We start from the raw sequence: 20414 nt of genomic DNA, 5'->3' as shown, positions 1-20414 counted from the left end.
ATATATTCCAGTGAAAAAGAAGGGTGGTAAGAGAAGGGATAACCAGCCGTGGATAACCAAGGAAATAAAGGAGAGTATCAAATTAAAAACCAATGCGTATAAAGTGGCCAAGGTTAGTGGGAAACTAGAAGATTGGGAAAATTTTAAACGACAGCAAAGAATGACTAAGAAAGCAATAAAGAAAGGAAAGATAGATTACGAAAGTAAACTTGAGCAAAACATAAAAACGGATAGTAAAAGCTTTTACAGATATATAAAATGGAAGAGTGACTAAAGTAAATGTTGGTCCCTTAGAAGATGAGAAGGGGGATTTAATAATGGGAAATGTGGAAATGGCTGAGATCTTAAACAATTATTTTGCTTCGGTCTTCACAGTGGAAGACACAAAAACCATGCCAAAAATTGCTGGTCACAGGAATGTGGGAAGGGAAGACCTCGAGACAATCACTATCACTAGGGGGGTAGTGCTGGACAGTCTAATGGGACTCAAGGTAGACAAGTCCCCTGGTCCTGATGAAATGCATCCCAGGGTATTAAGAGATGGTGGAAGTTATAGCAGAATCATTCGTTATAATCTATCAAAATTCTCTGGACTCTGGGGAGGTACCAGTGGATTGGAAAGTAGCTAATGTAACGCCTCTGTTTTAAAAAAGGGGGCAGACAAAAGGCAGATAACTATAGGCCGGTTAGTTTAACATCTGTAGTGGGGAAAATGCTTGAAACTATCATTAAGGAAGAAATAGCGGCACATCTGGATAGGAATAGTGCAATCAAGCAGGCGCAACATGGATTCATGAAGGGGAAATCATGTTTAACTAATTTACTGGAATTCTTTGAGGAAATGACGAGCATGGTGGATAGAGGTGTACCGATGGATGTGGTGTATTTAGATTTCCAAAAGGCATTTGATAAGGTGCCACACAAAAGGTTACTGCAGAAGATAAAGGTACACGGAGTCAGAGGAAATGTATTAGCATGGATCGAGAATTGGCTGGCTAACAGAAAGCAGAGAGTCGGGATAAATGGGTCCTTTTTGGGTTGGAAATCGGTGGTTAGTGGTGTGTCACAGGGGATTGGTGCTGGGACCACAACTGTTTGCAATATACATAGATGACCTGGAAGAGGAGACAGAGTGTAGTGTAACAAAATTTGCAGATGACACAAAGATTAGTGGGAAAGCGGGTTGTGTAGAGGACACAGAGGCTGCAAAGAGATTTAGATAGGTTAAGCGAATGGGCTAAGGTTTGGCAGATGGAATACAATGTTGGAAAGTGTGAGGTCATCCACCTTGGGGGGTGAAAAAAAACAGTAAAAGGGAATATTATTTGAATGGGGAGAAATTACAACATGCTGCAGTGCAGAGGGACTCGGGTCCTTGTGCATGAATCCCAAAAAGTTAGTTTGCAGGCGCAGCAGGTAATCAGGAAGGCGAATGGAATGTTGGCCTTCATTGCGAGAGGGATGGAGTACAAAAGCAGGGAGGTCCTGCTGCAGCAGTATAGGGTATTGGTGAGGCCGCACCTGGAGTACTGCGTGCAGTTTTGGGCACCTTACTTAAGGAAGGATATACTAGCTTTGGAGAGGGTACAGAGACGATTCACTAGGCTGATTCCGGAGATGAGGGGGTTACCTTATGATGATAGATTGAGTAGACTGAGTCTTTACTCGTTGGAGTTCAGAAGGATGAGGGGTGATCTTTTCGAAACATTTAAGATAATGAAAGGGGTAGACAAGATAGAGGCAGAGAGGTTGTTTTCACTGGTTGGGGAGACTAGAACTAGGGGGCACAGCCTCAAAATACGGGGGAGCCAATTTAAAACCGAGTTGAGAGGGAATTTCTTCTCCCAGAGGGTTGTGAATCTGTGGAATTCTCTGCCCAAAGAAGCAGTTGAGGCTAGCTCATTGAATGTATTCAAGTCACAGATAGATAGATTTTTAACCAATAAGGGAATTAAGGGTTATGGGGTGCGGGCGGGTAAGTGGAGCTGAGTCCACGGCCAGATCAGCCATGATCTTGTTGAATGGCGGAGCAGGCTCAAGGGGCTAGATGGCCTACTCCTGTTCCTAATTCTTATGTTCTTATATTTTAAATGATAACTACAATATCTGAACTAATCTACATCGTAAATATTTCATCCATCAATTACTGAAGTATCCATTATGGAGAATTCCTGGGTTCCAAACAACTATGATTGTGTACATTGAGCAATCCTCTTAATTTACATTTTTTAAATCTCTACAGACAAGGCAGCATTTTTACTTATTGCCTGTTACCCCCTCAGAATTATATGGGGTTTGTCAAGCATGAAATAGAGGAATTATTACAACAACATCTTTTATTTCTACAGTGCCTGTAACATTGTAAAACGTCCCAAGGCACTTCACAGGAGACAAAAAATAAATTTGACACCGAGCCAGATAAGAAGAAATTACGGCAGGTGACCAAAAGCTTGGTCAAAGTGGTAGGTTTTAAGGAGCATCTTAAAGGAGGAAAGCGAGGCAGAGGTTTAGGGAGGGAGTTCCAGGGCTTCGAGCCAAGGCAGCTGAAGGCACGGCCACTGATGGTTGAGCCATTATAATCAGGGATGCTCAAGAGGGCAGAATTTGAGTAGCGCAGATATCTTTGTTGGGGTGGGGGAGTTGTGAGGCTGAAGGAGATTACAGCGATGGGGAGGGGCTAGGCCATAGAGTAATTTGTAAACAAGGATGAGAATTTTGAAATCGAGAGGTTGCTTAACCGAGAGCCAATGTAGGTCAGCGAGCACAGGGGTAATGGGTAAGCAGGACTTGGTGCGAGTTAGGACACGGGTTGCCGAGTTTTGGATGACCTCAAGTTTACATAGGGTAGAATGTGGGAGGCCAGCCAGGAGTGCATTGGAGTAGTCAAATCTAAAGGCGTAGATGAGGGTTTCAGTAGCAGATGAGCTGAGGCATGGGCGGAGATGGGCGATGTAACAGACGTGGAAATAGGCGATTTTAGTTATGCCGCGGATATGTGGCCGGATGCTCATTTCAGGGTCAAATATGACACCTAGGTTGCAAACAGCCTGGTTCAGATTCAGACAGATGCTAGGGAGAGGAATGGAGTCGGTGGATAGGGAACACAGTTTGTGGCGGAGACCAAAGACAATGGCTTCGGTCTTCCCACTATTTAATTGGAGAAAATTTCTGCTCATCCAGTACTGAAAAGGATTGAGTCGTCAACCGTTTCAAATGCTGCAGACTGGTCAAGAAGTATGAGGAGGGATTGTGTAACTTTGTCGCAGTCACAAAGGATGTCATTTGTGACTGAGAGCCGTTTCGGTACTGTGGCGGGGCGGAAACCAGATTGGAGTTCCAGGAAAGAAAAGATGGGAAACCATCTCTCGATAAAAATGTTCTGTTCTGACCCATCTGCAAAATGTACCTTTCGATGGAACAACTTTATTATTCCATGATAAATGAGGCTAACAAGAATGTAGTCATTTTGCAGCATTCCCATTTAAATGAGGTAGATTGTCTCCCAAAACTTGGTCAAAATCCAAAGTTTGATTCCAATTCTCTCCAGTTACTTCCCCAGCCTCTTCGAAGAGTTTATGAAGACCATGTGACAAATCCATTGGGTTCCTTTTCATAGAAATAGGCAGGCTTTGGGAATGAATGACACTGGTGGAATATGCTGCAATTTTTAAACCGGAATATGGTTTTGCAAAATGTTTTAATAATGTCATTCCTCCATAAACATTCAGGCTCTGTATATCACTTTCTGTATGTGAAATTGGGCAGGCTACCTGCTTCCAGGGTTCTACTTTTGCTGCTTATGAACAATCCTTGGGTCTCTGGATGACGTGCTCATATGTCTGTTTTCTTCATTCCTCTCTCAGCATGGCCTTCTACCCACTTCTGGTACTGCAACTAACATCTATTTTAATACATTCCTGACAGTGACTTGAAGGCCTGTAAATGCACACACTTGTTGAATGTAACAAATTTGAATGTTACACATGAATTTACAAAGCTCCATGGAGGAGTAATGTCTTGATATCTAAAATTACCGATGTTTGTTTTCTCTGTGAAACACGGGAAAGGGGAGCTCCAAATTTCGTGTCTTGAACATCAGTATAATCAATGGCCCTGAAATCCCGCTCCTCTGCCTCCCACGGGCGCTCAACTGAAAATGGTGAAAAAAAGGTGTGCACCTACCTGTTCCTGCTGCGCCCACCAGCGATCCCGGTGCTGAGGCCTCCTCTCCCTGCGCATCGGGGCGCGTGCACGTCTGGCCGTCCGCATGCTGGAGCTGGAGTCACATGGCATTGGCCAGCCAATCCAGGTACAGTATGTTCTCATTCATAATAATGGGAACTCCGTAGGGGGTTCTCATTATAATGATTGAGAAACCCCCCCCCCCCCCCCCCCAAACACAAATAAAAATAGAAAAAAATACATCACATATTTAAGATTAATTTAAATTAAAGTTAATAAATGTCTTAGAAAAAAAATTTATTCTGATTTTTAAAAAATTATTTAATTATGGTTTAAAATAAACTTACCTTAGTGGGCAGAGTTTTTAACATTAAAATGTGTTTTAAAAATTTTATTTTACTATGTTTTTGGATGTTTTAAAACCCCTATGCTGGTAAATGTAGGCTGTGCGCCTGCTTTTTATCAGGTGCAAGAGTTTTCAGGACATTCGCTGGGTGAGATATGGGTAAATACCGCAACCTTGCCCATGCGAATGTCCTGGCTGCCGAGATGTGTTGGATCGGTCAAGCCAGAACTGCTTTCCTGAAATAGTGACTCTTAGAAATGCTCAAAATGAGCTGAACCCAAAGTCTCCAATCCTACGCCAGCTGTGTGTTACTCAACTTACTTTTATGAGTCAACAGTAATTGCCCAGTGTCATAGCCATTCATATAACAGAGGGAGCTTTGCCATCAGTGTCGCTTTTAGAAGAATTGAGATGAACTTTAGTATCCCATTTTTTTCTGCCTCTTTAAAAAAAAAAATATATATATATTTATTCCATTCAAACACTGACTGCTAAGATAAGCTGGGACAGTGGCCTGAACTGATAAGATTGGACAAGCTGGTTTTCGGCATATGCACATTGCGCGGTGAAAACCGGCGCTTGCGATGCCTTCCCAGGTCCATACGGACCCGGTGAAGTCACGATTTCTGCCCCAATGTTTTTTGGTTAATTGGCATGTCATAAAAGCTATAGGAGCGACTTTCATGTTAAACAACTTGTAGATCTACTAAAGCAAAATACTGCGGATGCTGGAAAGCTGAAATAAAAACAGAAAATGCTGGAAATACTCAGCCGGCAGCATCTGTGGAGAGAGAAACAGAGTTAATGTTTCAAGTTGATGACCTTTATGATGTGCAAATCACATCAGCAGCTTTAGAGTTCTGATAGAAAGTCCTGAACTGACTTGGAGAAACAGTTAATTCTAGCAGTGCAAAGAGTGGATGGCGGAGTTTCTGGTGATGTTGATTCAGCTGCTTCGTACAGTTGGGCTCAGTAACCAGTTCAGGCCACTGTCCCAGCTTATATTAGCAGTCAGTGTTTGAATGGAATAAATATATATATTTTTTAAAGAGGCAGAAAAAATGGGATACTAAAGTTCATCTCAATTCTTCTAAAAGTGACACTGATGGCAAAGCTCCCTCTGTTATATGAATGGATATGACACTGGGCAATTACTGTTGACTCATAAAAGTAAGATGAGTAACACACAGCTGGCGTAGGAGGATTGGAGACTTTGGGTTCAGCTCATTTTGAGCATTTGTAAGAGTCACTATTTCAGGAAAGCAGTTGGTACTGGATGATTTGGAGCTGATCAAATGTGTGAGGGCTCCTCATTTTCAAGCTTATAATTAACATGTGGGAAGGAAGCATTTGTAACTGAGAACAACAACATGTTAAGCTCAAAGTGTCTTGAAAGCTGCATCTGCTGCCCGCAGCCTAAATCTATCTTGCGCTTGTTAATACAATTAGCCTGCACAAGACCTTGCTGTTGTAGATTTGTTACTCACCCTCCTCCTCTCTCCTTTAAAGTTGATTCAGCTTCAAGTTGCTTGCTTTATTTCAACATTACAACAGTGACTCCACTTCAGTACTTTATTGGCTGTAAAGCGCTTTGAGATGTTCGGTGTTCGTGAAAGGTGTTCTATAAATGCAAGTCTGTCTTTTTTCTCCTTCCACCCACTTGTTTTTTTTCCATGTAGCTTTCTACTGTCTTTGCAGATGTTGGCTCACAGATGCCAGCTGTACCTTGCTTGCTTTTGGGAGAAAGAATGAATCTAGGAAATGTAAACTAAAGGGTACAATCCTAAAGAGGATACATGAACAGAGGCCTAGGGGGCTAAGGTGCACAAAAAGGTGGCAGCGCAAGTTGAGAAAGCTGTTAAAGCTTATGGGAACCTGGGCTTCATGAATAGAGGTATAGAGTACAAAAACGTGGATATTATGATGAACCTGTATAAAGCCTCAATTGGATTATTGTGTCCAATTCTGAGCACTGCACTTTAGGAAGCATGTGAAGGCATTAGAGAGGATGCAGAAAATATTTACGAGAATGATTCCAGGGATGAGGGACTTCAGTTACGTGGGTAGACTGGAGAAGCTGGGGTTGTTCTCTTTGGAGCAGAGAAGATTGAGAGGAGATTTGATAGAGGTGTTCAAAATCCTGAGGGGTCTGGACAGAGTAGATGGAGAGAAACTGTTCCCATTGGCAGAGGGTTGAGAACCAGTGGACACAAATTTAAGGTGATTGGCAAAAGAACAAAAGATGGCATAAGCTAAAACTTTTTTACACAGCGTGTGGTCAGGATCTGGAATGCCTGAAAGGGTGGTGGAGGCTGACTCAATCTTGGCTTTCAAAAGGGAATTGGATAAGTCCCCGAAGGAAAAAAGACTTTGCAGGGCTACGGGGAAATGGCAAGGGAGTAGGACTAGCTGAAGTGCTTTTGCAGAGAGCCGGCACGGGCTTGACAGGCCAAATGGCCGCCTTCTGTGCTGTAACCATTCTATGATTCTATTCTATGATTCTTCATGTGTGAAAACCGAAGATGAGGGAGGACATTTGGTCATTGTAGCTCATTCTTCCATGAGCAACCTTTGCGCTCTCCTCCCCATCCCTGGCCATCACAGCCTCTAACTGCTTCTTGAATGTCTTGAGTTTTTGTGTTCACTACCCTAAAGAGTAATCCAGTTATTGATGGTCTATATGAAGAAAAAGAAGTATTTGCTGTCATCACTTTTGACCTTGCTGTTTACCAGCTTATACCAAGTTCCCTTAGCCTGGTTTAACTTGGTTGTGGTGAACCTTTCCCATGATTTAATATCTTGTGCACCTCTATAAAGTGTCCTCTCATTTGCTTCCTTTCAAAGTTCAGGAGTCCTTTTCTAATCTTTTCTCATAAGTCAGTACAGGTACTCTATTATTAAAAACCAGCCTTGTTGCTTTTCTATACCAGGGCTTGGATCTTAACCTTGTGTTTTGGTGACGAGTACTGAATGCAGTATTCGAAGTGTAGTCGGACAAGAGCACGATAGAGTTTCACAACTTGGCCTCAGACTGAGTATAGTCAGCTCATTTGCCAATATAGTTCAGCGTTCTGTTTGCTCTATGGATTGTTGCACTGCAATGGGCGCTTTGTCTTGAGTTTGAATTTTAATTTTGAAGTACTGATCTTTCTGCTTTATGTGAACTGCGACAGGTTTTCCCTAATCACTAAATTTGGCTTCCCAGGGATATTGTTATTGTCTCTTTGGGGTTCTGGAAATTGGAACAAAATGTGGGATGTTATTTATTATAAGAGAAGAATTTAAAATCTATTGTCTGAGCATGTCACCCAGAATTGGTATTCAGCTCTTATGGGTTTTATTTTGGCCAGAGTAAAAATAAGCTATAGTACCAGGTACCATTATACTCAGAAGTGATGCAGTAAGATGAGATGGTGGGTGTTTATTTTCCTGTATTTCTCAGGATTGCTCAGTTTCATTGTTTCCTCTGTGTCTGTCGGGGAGAAACGGAGAGCCAGTGGCCCTCTGTACTATTACTGCAGTAAGTTACACATCACTGAGGAACCAGGAGGAATTGCATAACTGTTGGCTCTAAACTAGTTCTTTTAGCACTGGATAGGATGCTTTCAATAAGGATGCAGCTGACCACAAAACTTATTTTTAGGTAACACCAGGACTTAAAATGAACCCCTGCCCCAGCCCCCTCCCCAGGGAGGTGCCAGCTGAGCAGGAAATAAGTCGTGTGGCACAGCACCACGAACTGTAGGGGGTTGTAAAGAAAAAAAGACTTGGATTTATATAGTGCTTCTCACGACCACCGGATGTCCCAAAGTGCTTTACAGCCAGTGAAGTACTTTTGAAGTGCAATCACTGTTATAATGTAGGAAATGTGGCAGCCAATTTGCGCACAGCAAGCTCTCTCAAACAGCCATGTGATAATGACCAGATAATCTGTTTTTTTTAGTGATGCTGATTGAGGAATAAATATTGGCCAGGACACTGGGGATCATTCCCCTGCTCTTCTTTGAAATAGTGTCATGGGATCTTTTACATCCACTGGGAGCAGACCAGGCCTCGGTTTAACATCTCGGCCGAAAAACACATCTCCGACAGAGCAGCACTCCTTCAGCACTGCAATGGAGTGTCAGCCTAGATTTGGAGTGAGACTTGAACCCACAACCTTTTATCTCCGAGGCGAGTGTGCTGCCCACTGATCCACAGCTGACAGACATTTGTATCAGTTTTTGTTTTGTTTTGTGTTTTGCATCTGAATTGCATTTGAGAAATCAATTTATTTTGGCAAAAGTGGAAGTCTCAGTATTTTCCTTTTTCAACCTCAACCCCCTGTACTTTTACAGTTTGTACGCACTCGCAGAAATAATATTCTGCCTCGAGCCACAGCAAGAAGTTTTCGAGCTAGAAGAATTGTGGAAGTCTACAAATTTGAATTGTTAACCATAGAAAATAGGTGCAGGATTGGCCATTCGGCCCTTCGAGCCTGCACCATCATGGCTGATCATGCAACTTCAGTACCCCATTCCTGCTTTCTGTCCATACCCCTTGATCTCTTTAGCCATAAGGGCCACATCCAACTCCCTTTTGAATATATCTAACGAACTGGCCTCAACAACTTTCTGTGGTAGAGAATTCCACAGGCTCACAATTCTCTGAGTGAAGAAGTTTCTCCTCATCTCGGTCCTAAATGGCTTATCCCTTATCCTTAGACTGTGACCCCTGGTTCTGGACTTGCACAACATTGGGAACATTCTTCCTGCATCTTAACTTGTCCAATCCCGTCAGAATTTTATATGTTTCTATGAGATCACCTCTCATTCTTCTAAATTCCAGTGAATATAAACCTAGTCGATCCAGTCTTTCTTGATAGGTCAATCCTGCCATCCCGGGAATCAGTCTGGTGAACTTTCGCTGCACTCCCTCAATAGCAAGAATGTTCTTCCTTAGATTAAGAGACAAAAACTGTACACAATACTCAAGGTGTGGCCTCAGCAAGGCCCTGTACAACTGCAGTAAGACCTCCCTGCTCCTATACTCCAATCCCCTCGCTATGAAGGCCAACATGCCATTTGCCGCCTGCTATACCTGTATGCCAACTTTCAATGACTGATGTACCATGACACCCAGGTCTCGTTGCATCCCCCCTTTTCCTAATCTGTCACCATTCCGATATTCTGCCTTCCTGTTTTTGCCACCAAAGTGGATAACCTCACATTTATCTATGTTATACTGCATCTGCCATACATTTGCCCACTCACCTAACCTGTCCAAGTCACCCTGCAGCCTCTTAGCATCCTCCTCACAGCTCACACTGCCACCCAGCTTAGTGTCATCTGTAAACTTGGAGATATTACATTTTATTCCTTCGTCTAAATCATTAATGTATATTGTAAATAGCTGGGGTCCCAGTACTGAACCTTGCGGTACCCCACTAGTCACTGCCTGCCATTCTGAAAAGGACCTGTTTATTCCTATTCTCTGCTTTCCCCGTCATGAATCCATGCTGCGTCTGCTTGATTGCACTATTCCTATCTAGATGTCCCGCTATTTCTTCCTTAATGATAGTTTCAAGCATTTTCCCCACTACAGATGTTAAACTAACCGGCCTATAGTTACCTGCCTTTTGTCTGCCCCCTTTTTTTAAACAGAGGCTTTCCAATCCGCTGGTACCTCCCCAGAGTCCAGAGAATTTCGGTAGATTATAACGAATGCATCTGTTATAACTTCCGCCATCTCTTTTAATACCCTGGGATGCATTTCATCAGGACCAGGGGACTTGTCTACCTTGAGTCCCATTAGCCTGTCCAGCACTATCCCCCTAGTGATAGTGATTGCCTCAAGGTCCTTCCTTCCCACATTTCCGTGACCAGCAATTTTTGGCATGGTTTTTATGTCTTCCATTGTGAAGACCGAAGCAAAATAATTGTTTCAGGTCTCAGCCATTTCCACATTTCCCATTATTAAATCCCCCTTTTCATCTTCTAAGGGACCAACATTTACTTTAGTCACTCTTTTCCGTTTTATATATCTGTAAAAGCTTTTACTATCTGTTTTTATGTTTTGCGCAAGTTTACCTTTGAAATCTATCTTTCCTTTCTTTATTGCTTTTTTAGTCATTCTTTGCTGTTGTTTAAAATTTTCCCAATCCTCCAGTTTCCCACTAACCTTGGCCACCTTATACGCATTGGTCTTTGATTTGATACACTCCTTTATTTCCTTGGTTATCCACGGCTGGTTATCCCTTCTCTTACCGCCCTTCTTTTTCACTGGAATATATTTTTGTTGCGCACTATGAAAGAGCTCCTGAAAAGTCCTCCACTGTTCCTCAATTGTGCCACCGTTTAGTCTGTGTTTCCAGTCTACTTTAGCCAACTCTGCCCTCATCCCACTGTAGTCCCCTTTGTTTAAGCATAGTACTCTTGTTTGAGACACTACTTCCTCACCCTCAATCTGTATTACAAATTCAACCATACTGTGATCACTCATTCCGAGAGGATCTTTTACTAGGAGATCGTTTATTTTTCCTGTCTCATTACACAGGACCAGATCTAAGATAGCTTGCTCCCTTGTAGGTTCTGTTACATACTGTTCTAAGAAACAATCCCTTATGCATTCTATGAATTCCTCCTCCAGGCTACCCGGTGCGATTTGAGTTGACCAATCGATATGTAGGTTAAAATCCTCCATGACTACTGCTGTTCCTTTTTCACATGCCTCCATTATTCCCTTGATTATTGCCCGCCCCACCGTGAAGTTATTATTTGGGGGCCTATAAACTACGCCCACCAGTGACTTTTTCCTCTTACTATCTCTAATCTCCACCCACAATGATTCAACATTTTGTTCATTAGAGCCAATATCGTCTCTCACAACTGCCCTGATATCATCCTTTATTAACAGAGCTACCCCACCTCCTTTCCCTTCTTGTCTATCTTTCCGTATTGTCAGATACCCCTGTATGTTTAATTCCCAGTCTTGGCCACCCTGCAACCACGTTTCTGTAATGGCCACCAAATCATACCCATTTGCAACGATTTGTGCCGTCAACTCATTTACTTTATTTCGAATGCTGTGTGCATTTAGGTAGAGTGTTTTAATCCTAGTTTTTAAACCATGATTTTTAGTTTTGACCCCTCCTGCAGCCACTTTATATTCAGTGGCCCTTTTTGTTTTTTGCCTTGGGTTTCTCTGCCCTCCACTTTTACTCATCTCCTTTCTGTCTTTTGTTTTTGTCTCCTTTTTGTTTCCCTCTGTCTCCCTGCATTGTTTCCCATCCCCCTGCCATATTAGTTTAACTCCTCCCCAACAGGACTAGCAAACACTTCCCCTGGGACATTGGTTCCGGTCCTGCCCAGGTGCAGACTGTCCGGTTTGTACTGGTCCCACCTCCCCCAGAACCTGTTCCAATGCCCCAGGAATTTGAATCCCTCCCCGCTGCACCACTGCTCAAGCCACGTATTCATCTGCGCTATCTGACTAGCACGTGGCACTGGTAGCAATCCCGAGATTACTACTTTTGAGGTCCTACTTTTTAATTTAGCTCCTAGCTCCTTAAATTCGTCTCGTAGGACTTCATCCCTTTTTTAACTATGTCGTTGGTACCAATGTGCACCACGACAACTGGCTGTTCTCCCTCCCTTTTTAGAATGTCCTGCACCCGCTCCGAGACATCCTTGACCCTTACACCAGGGAGGCAACATACCATCCTGGAGTCTCGGTTGCGGCCGCAGAAAAGCCTATCTATTCCCCTTACAATTGAATCCCCTATCACTATCACTCTCCCACTCTTTTTCCTGCCCTCCTGTGCAACAGAGCCAGCCACGGTGCCATGAACTTGGCTGCTGCTGCCCTCCCTTGATGAGTCATCCCCCTCAACAGTACTCAAAGCAGTGTATCTGTTTTGCAGGGGGATGACCGCAGGGGACCCCTGCACTACCTTGCACTGCTCTTCCTGCTGGTCTTCCATTCCCTAGCTGGCTGTGGACCCTTCACCTGCGATAAGACCAACTCGCTACACGTGCTACTCACGTCATTCTCAGCATCGTGGATGCTCCAGAGTGAAACCACTCTCGGCTCCAATTCCGCAACGCGGTCCGTCAGGAGCTGGAGGCGGATACACTTCCCGCACACGTAGACGTCAGGGACCGGAAGTATCCCTGAGTTCCCACATGGTACAGGAGGAGCATATCACGTGACCGAGCTCTCCTGCCATGACTTAACCCTTAGATACCCTTAAATTGACAACAACAATGTTAACAGGTTACTTACTGGTATAAAAAAGAAAAAGAAAAGCTACTCACCAATCACCAGCCAATCACTTACCCTCTTGGCTGTGACGTCACCTTTTGATTTCTTTCTACTTCTTTTTTGCCTTCTCTCCCCGCTGCAGCTGCACAAGTACGTCTCTCGGACTCTCGCTGCCGCTGGGCATTTTATAGGCCTCACCAACCACGCACTCCCGCCTCTCGGACTGCCGCCGCTGGGCCAAACAACTCCGCCTACGATATCGGTTCCGGTCCTGCCCAGGTGCAGACCGTCCGGTTTGTACTGGTCCCACCTCCCCCAGAACCGATTCCAATGACCCAGGAATTTGAATTCCTCCCTGTTGCACCATTCCTCAAGCCACGTATTCATCTGAACTACCCTGCTATTTTCCTACTCTGACTAGCACATGGCACTGGTAGTAATCCTGAGATTACTATCTTTTGAGGTCGTACTTTTTAATTTAACTCCTAGCTCCCTAAATTCAGCTTGTAGGATCTCATCCCATTTTTTTACCTATATCGTTTGTACCTATATGCACCACGACAGCTGGCTGTTCACCCTCCCCCCTCCACAATGCTCTGCAGGAGCTCCGAGACATCCTTGACCCTTGCACCAGGGAGGCAACAGTACCATCCTGGAGTCTCGTTTGTGACCGCAGGAACGTCTATCTATTCCCCTTACAATAGAATCCCCTATCACTACAGCTCTCCCACTCTTTTTCCTGCCCTCCTGTGCAGCAGAGCCACCCATGGAAACATTTCATCATCAGTAATGATGTTTAAAAATGAATAAAGCTGATCAAATATATATTGCGTTAGTGTTAGCTTTGAAGATTCTGCAGGCGCCAAATTACTTCCTGATGAACGAACAAGAAAGTTGAAGTACAGCCATCCCAAGGATTTTAACGAGTGTGAGCATAGAAAGCTTTTCAACTTTTGGTTTCAGTTGTCTAGTGACTAACATCCCAGTTATGCAGTGTGTTTATAGCGCATGACTCCCTGATCTCAGCCTGGAGCTTCACTTTCCCAGCTCCTGATTAAGCACTAGCAAAACAAATGCTTTTATTATTTTTCATTTTCTTTTTAATGCATAGTTGAGTTTCCCTGCAATACTGCAATAGAAAGTTGTATGGAAAGTGCAGTTACTGCTCTTGTGCATTATGGAGTTCTGTTGCTTGGTCTCATAATATCTTGCATGGTGTGCTGAGGGCATATTTTCCTTTTCATATTGGACGTTTTTGGTTATCTGTGCTTGCACACTGGTGCATTGTCTTAAAGGAAACTGGTTTTAATTGTACATAATGTTTCCTATAATATACACCCAAGGTCAAGCTATCAATTTTTTTAAAGCTGTTTTTAATGTGAAATCCCCATAATCGTGAGCCCATTATAAGTTGAAGCTCTTATTTAGTTGGACATATGTGTATAAGCACATGTGCACTTACATACACTCTTTCCCACTCACTCACACCTCTCGCTATCACACACTCACTCTCACACACACACACACACGCATACTCGCTCTCGTATATTAGAATAACTTCTACATTTGATTTTTTTTCTTGGTCTATGCTCTTGATCTGATCAGAAGAATGACCACATTTACTGATGCGTGTTGCGAGTTTTTAATCCGTAATCTCGTGTAATACTCGAGTTAAGACTTTCCGTTGTTGCTCGATTCTGAGGCCTCATTGAATTCTTTTAAAATGAAATTATGCTATCCCTCAGTTCATTTGGCCAACAATACTATCAACTGCTGAAGTTTATTTATCTAATTGATGTTCTGTGATCAATTTAATTCTTGCCAAGTTTTGTTTGAGTATTCCATAATCTGAATTGCAGAACACATTGCAGAAATTAAATCTTTAATTATTGCAACTTTTCTTCCATCTTCTCACCCCAGCCCTCTTATCATCCAGTAATTGTATGGTATTGAAGGCTTTAAATAAATTTATTTTATTTCTCTCATTTGCAGGTGTTTGTGACCAGAGTTTTGGGATTCATGTAGCTGAGCTTGCTCAGTTCCCCAAACATGTTATTCAAAGTGCCAAGGACAAAGCCCTGGAGCTTGAGGAATTCCAGAATACAGGGAACTCTGAAGATTTTGGTGAAGGGCCTGCAGCTAAGAAATCCCGCCAAGAAAAACAGGTTTGTGCTTGAACTATAAAGGGGCTTAAGCTTTTTAAATTATTTAGAATCATTTTGCTTTTCAAAAGTAAGAATATCAGTATTGAGGAGTTAAAGCATTCTTGTAATGAACCAAGCATTGACATTAAGCACTCAAAGATCATATACAAAACAGGATAGACCGCACGCTGTCTCGGCAATGTGCTTTAAACTTGACCAGCAGAGTACCCTGTCTTTGCCTCCACTTTGTCGGCCATTTAGTGCTAATTTTTGGGTTCCAGCAGGACCACTTGGCTCCAGACCTCATTACAGCCTTGGTCCAAACATGGACAAACGAGCTAAATTCCAGAGGTGAGGTGAAAGTGACTGCCCTTGACATCAAGGCAGTATTTGACTGAGTGTGGCATCAAGGAGCCCTAGTAAAATTGAAATCAATGTGAATCGAGGGGAAACTCTCCACTGGCTGGATGCATACCTAGCACAAGGGAAGGTGGTTGTGGTTGTTAATCATCCCAGCCCCAGGACATCACTGCAGGAGTTCCTCAGGGCAGTGTCCGAGGCCCAACTATCTTCAGTGCTTCATCAATTACCTTCCCTCCATAAGATCAGAAGTGGGGATGTTCGCTGATGATTTCAGTGTTCAGTTTCATTCGCAACTCCTCAGAAAATGAAGCAGTTCATGCCCATGCAGCAAGATCTGGATGACATTCAGGCTTGGGCTGATAAGTGGCAATTAAATTCACGTCACATAAGTGTTAGGCAATGACCATCTCAGATTCAACAGCACTAACATTGTCGAATCCCCCACCATCAACATCCTGGGGGTCACCATTGACCAGAAACTTAACTGGACCACCCACGTAAATATTGTGGCAACATGAGCGCATCAGAGGCTGGGTATTTTGCGGCGAGTGTCTCACCTCCTGATTCCCCAAAGCCTTTCCACCATCTACATGGCACAAGTCAGGAGTGTGATGGAATACTCTCCACTTGCCTGGATGATTGCAGCTCCAACAACACTCAAGAAGCTTGACACCATCCAGGACAAAGCAGCCTGTTTGATTAACACCCCATCCACCACCTTCAACATTCACTCCCTCCACCTGCACACCGTGGCTGCAGTGTGTACCATCTACAAGATGCACTGCAGCAACTCACCATGGCTTCTTCGGGTGCACTTCCCCAACCTTCTGCCACTCACAAGGACAAGAGCAGCAGGCACATGGAAGCACCATCACCTGCACGTTCCCCTCCAAGTTGCACGCCATCCTGACTTGGAAGTATGTCGCTGGGTCAAAATCCTGGAACTCCCTAACAGCACTGTGGGAGTACCTTCACCACACGGACTGCAACGGTTCAAGAAGGCGGCTCAGCACCACCTTCTGAAGGGCAATTAAGGATGGTGGCCTTACCTCAGAACGAATATAATATTTAAAATAATCCTGAATTATGGGAAGTTTTAGGTTATAGTTCGATCTCCACGAAACTCATTTAATTCAGAACCCTGATAGCCAGCAGGAAGAGGAGATTTACATCTTAGTGTTCATTGTATTGGATTTCAAGCTGCAATTCATTTGTAGACAGATTCTCTTGTTTCATCAAAAAGCTACTTAGAGGGCAGTGCTGATCCCTCATAGGCCTGAGCCAGGAATGTGCAATTTTTGTACGTGGGGCACAGCCTTTTTTTTCAGGATTTCAATCCAGGCAGCCATTTAGTAGCAGGGTGGACTGGAACCATTTATCTTGAGCTCATTACTCAACAGGATTGCTTGTACAGGAACTCTCTGCACTGGTGGAGAGGAAGATCATTAATTTTTATTTTATATTTGTTCTGGGATGTGGGCAAGGCCAGCATTTATTGCCCATCCCTAATTGCCCTTGAAAAGGTGGTGCTGAGCTGCTGCCTTAAACCGCTGCAAGCCTTGTAGGGAAGGTACTCCCACAGTGCTGTTAAGGAAACCCACAGCTGAAAAACCCAAATAATTATATAATATATATATATATATATATAATTTCAACCAAAAATTGCAAAATAAAAATATTTGTTTAATTGCAACAGTTTTATCTTGGAAAATGGTACTGATGACAAGCTTCAGACCCCTCCCTCTTCCTCTCCTTTTTAAAATCTTAAAAGTTTCCTCACAGCATTAGTAGTTGCAATATTAAGACAGTTGCTTGTACGCATTGAGAATGTAGTTTGGCCTTTTCTGCAGGTGTCAGGACACTGTGCTGGTAGGGGTGGGGGGTGCAATGTTACTGTTAAGCTGCATGGCCACGCAGCGGTCTGAAGGTCCCCCGCACGTCGATTACTGGCTTTTCAGTGGGAATAACTGCGCATGTGCGAACATTTGAATGGGTCACACAGCCAGTTTAAAGGGATTTCCATTATCGTGAAGCTGTCATAAGTGTATTTGATTACATTTAATGCCACTGTAGACTCAGAAAATAATTTGCCTGGAATGCTTAGTCTCTGAGGCATGGAAATATTACATAATTGCAGACTATCAGATCTTCGTAGCATGAGATGCATACTGTAATCCAACAATATGGAATAATGTCTTCCCTTCCATTTTGTAGGATGGTGAAAGGATCATTGCAGATTTTCTGTCGAGCATCAAAGCTTTACCCCTTACTGACATGTCTGAGGAAGACATAAAGCAGAAGCTGCTGGAGCTGAAGTCTGAAGTGTTAGCACAGAATAACAGTTTTATCAATGAAATGATCTCGAGATCCAAGGTCTCGGCGTAAGGTCGTGATTTTAAAGTAAAATTAACTCCATAGAATATATTGAGATGTACGGTTTTAAACATGTGGCGTGGGAGAGAGAGCGAAAGAATCTATAACTTGAATCCCACTCACAAAATGGCCAGTCATGAGGAAGGAGGAGATAAAGAAGCAGATCCTTCCCTCAACAAGCACGGTGGGTTATTGCCTCTCTAACATGTAAAACTGTCAAGTTCATAAATTGTCCTCGAGAAGTTAATGTTTGAGAGCAAGAAAAGCATTGTTTTTGGCAATGGCAAAGCCAGTCATCTTTCCCCAAGAGTTCAGCAGCCATATAAATGGAAACGCTTCCCATATGGAACGCACGTGTAAAATGGAATTGGAGGAATGCTGTTCTTGCCAAAGTCTGCTTTTACATCATTATGTAGCTGCAATGTCAGTCCACATTGCACTTAATTTTGTTATGATTAGTTTTCTTTTCTGAAAGATGACATTTACAATAAAATTATTAAAATCTCCTACTGTTTGTTTCTTTTGTGACTTGAACAAATTGGGTGGCCATGTGGTAAAACAACACCACTTGTGATGCTCTGTAAAATAAAAAGTAAAACTGAAAATGCTGGAACTCATTAAAAATAACAACTTGCCTTTAATGTGGAAAAATGTCCCAAGAGAAGCATAATCAAAACAAATGACACTAGGCAAAGGGGGACAAATTACAAGGGCTGACTAAAAGCTTGGTCAGAGGTGAGGTTTTTAAGGAGAGAGAAGCAGGGGGGTTTGGATGGGGAATTCCAGAGTGGTACCGAGGCAGCTGAAAGCATAGAAAGTTGCGGGAAGGGAGACACAAATGCACAAGAGGCCGGAGCTGAAGAGAGTCGGAAGAGGTTACAGAAATTGTGGGGGGGGGAAAGAAGAGAAAGAGTGAGGCCATAATGGAATTTAAACATGAGAATTTTAAACTTGAGGACTTTGACTTTGTCAGCAATGTAGGTCACAAAGATGGCTGAGAGGCAAGTGGAACTTGGTGTGGGAAAATATAGACTGCAGAATTTCAGATAAAATGAAGTTTGTGGAGCAATGGGATGCTGGCCAGGAGAGTATTGAAATAGTCAAAAATCTGGAGGTGAAAAAGACATGGATGAGGATTTCAGTAGCAGATGGGCTGAGGCAGACGATGCTACAAGGTGGAGGTATGTGGTCTTTGTGGGAGAGGCTATGGGACTGGGAGCTCTGCTCTGAGTCGAAAAGGACGCCGAAGTTGTGAGCAGTCTGGTTCATTCTGAAATATTAGCTAAAGAAGGGAATGGCATAGTTGGCAAGGGTACGGAGTTTGTGGCAGGGGCCGAAGGCGATGGCTTCAATTTTCCCAGTGTTTAGCTGGAGGAAATTGCAGCTCATCCAAGACTGGATGTCTAATAAGCTACCTGACAGCACAAAAGCAATGAGGGAAACAAACAGAAAATACACAACAGGTCAGTCAACATTAAAGAGTAAAGACCGGTTATATCATTTCAGTTATCAGAATTGTTGCGATGATGGAAATGCCGGTCTTAATTCTAGGTCTGCTGAATTAACTGATCTTGTACACTTCAGTTGGCTGTTAAGGGAGGATAATCGGCCATGGGTCCCGCTCCTTATTGTTAACCCCGCTGTGCGAATGCGCAGACTGACTCGGACATAATGTGATGTCACTGCAGTCAAATAGCTTGGTGACATGCACTCGCGTGAACAGTGACATCCTGGGCAAAGTACTAGGGAATGCACACTGAACTGTACCCCACAAAGGCTAGAACTAGCATTGCGCATCAACCATCCATTACAGAAACCCCATGATTTACACTGCCATCGACTTCAATCGAAATGAAAATCAGGCTGTTTCCAAAACATGAATGCGCATTTCTTCTGTCGCACTCACTTTCTACGTCCTGATTCGGTCACACCTGGGTGTCGGGGGTCTTTGGAATGCCCAGGCTGACTTCCCATTGGTCTATCCCAGCCATGTGAGAAAATCCCTTGTGCATCCCAGATCTATCTCCTATTCCATTCAGATGAACAAATCAAACATTGTACCACTTAATAATTGAAAACATTTTTATGTCTTTTATTTAAACTTCTATTTAATCTTAATTTTCCCTGACACTCATTTTGTGAACAGATTTAATTGTAAATTGATTTTGTTGGTTCGTATTTAGTTTCCCACATTACAATGTGATTATACTCCAAAAGTACTTAATTGGCTGTAAAGCTATATAAATCCAAGTCTGTGTTGTGGTTTGTTTTAGTATATTTGCTTTTAAAAATAAAATCTAATAACTAGGTTTTTAATCAATTGCTGAACATCTGTACCTCAACCCAATGTTTTGGCCAGTTTAAGGATGTGACTTTTTTTAAAAAAGAATTTCACGTGAGAAAAAAATTAAATATGGATTTCTGCTGTATCCATTGTAGATATCTAATGGCACTGAAGTGAAATTATATAGCCCTTGGCATGGAGACCTGACACAGTCAATATCTCATCATCCCATTCTCTCAAAAAAAACTTTCTGCTTTTTCTACAAGTTTAAATAATTCAGTCAGTCAGTTAATATTAAGCTATGCCAACAAATAAAGAAATCGGGTTTAGGATCATGAAGAATGAAGCAATTGGGACCTGTTCAAACAAATGGAGCTGAGTTCATGTTTAAGAGTGCCGTGTATCAAAGTAAGCCATTTGTTTAAAAACCAAAGGCCTTTTAAGTGACCTATTTTAATGTACATCACTTAAAAAATGTATT

General features: G+C 42.8%; 1 protein-coding gene across 1 annotated transcript in view; it reads left to right on the top strand.

Moving 5' to 3' along the window:
- Positions 1 to 18158, top strand: part of msh2 (mutS homolog 2 (E. coli)) — a 97867-nt gene extending 79709 nt beyond the window's left edge. The window contains exons 15-16 of the mRNA XM_070889325.1: positions 14762 to 14934; positions 17491 to 18158. Coding sequence (XP_070745426.1) covers positions 14762 to 14934; positions 17491 to 17661 — 344 coding nt within the window. The 3' untranslated portion in view covers positions 17662 to 18158. The remainder of the gene's footprint in view (positions 1 to 14761; positions 14935 to 17490) is intronic.
- Positions 18159 to 20414: the final 2256 nt, after the last annotated feature.

Source organism: Pristiophorus japonicus, chromosome 9, assembly GCF_044704955.1.
Source record: "Pristiophorus japonicus isolate sPriJap1 chromosome 9, sPriJap1.hap1, whole genome shotgun sequence".
In the NCBI taxonomy this organism is placed as follows: domain Eukaryota; kingdom Metazoa; phylum Chordata; class Chondrichthyes; family Pristiophoridae; genus Pristiophorus; species Pristiophorus japonicus.
Note: the sequence above shows the minus strand (reverse complement) of the source record. Positions and strands in the feature narration are given on the sequence as shown.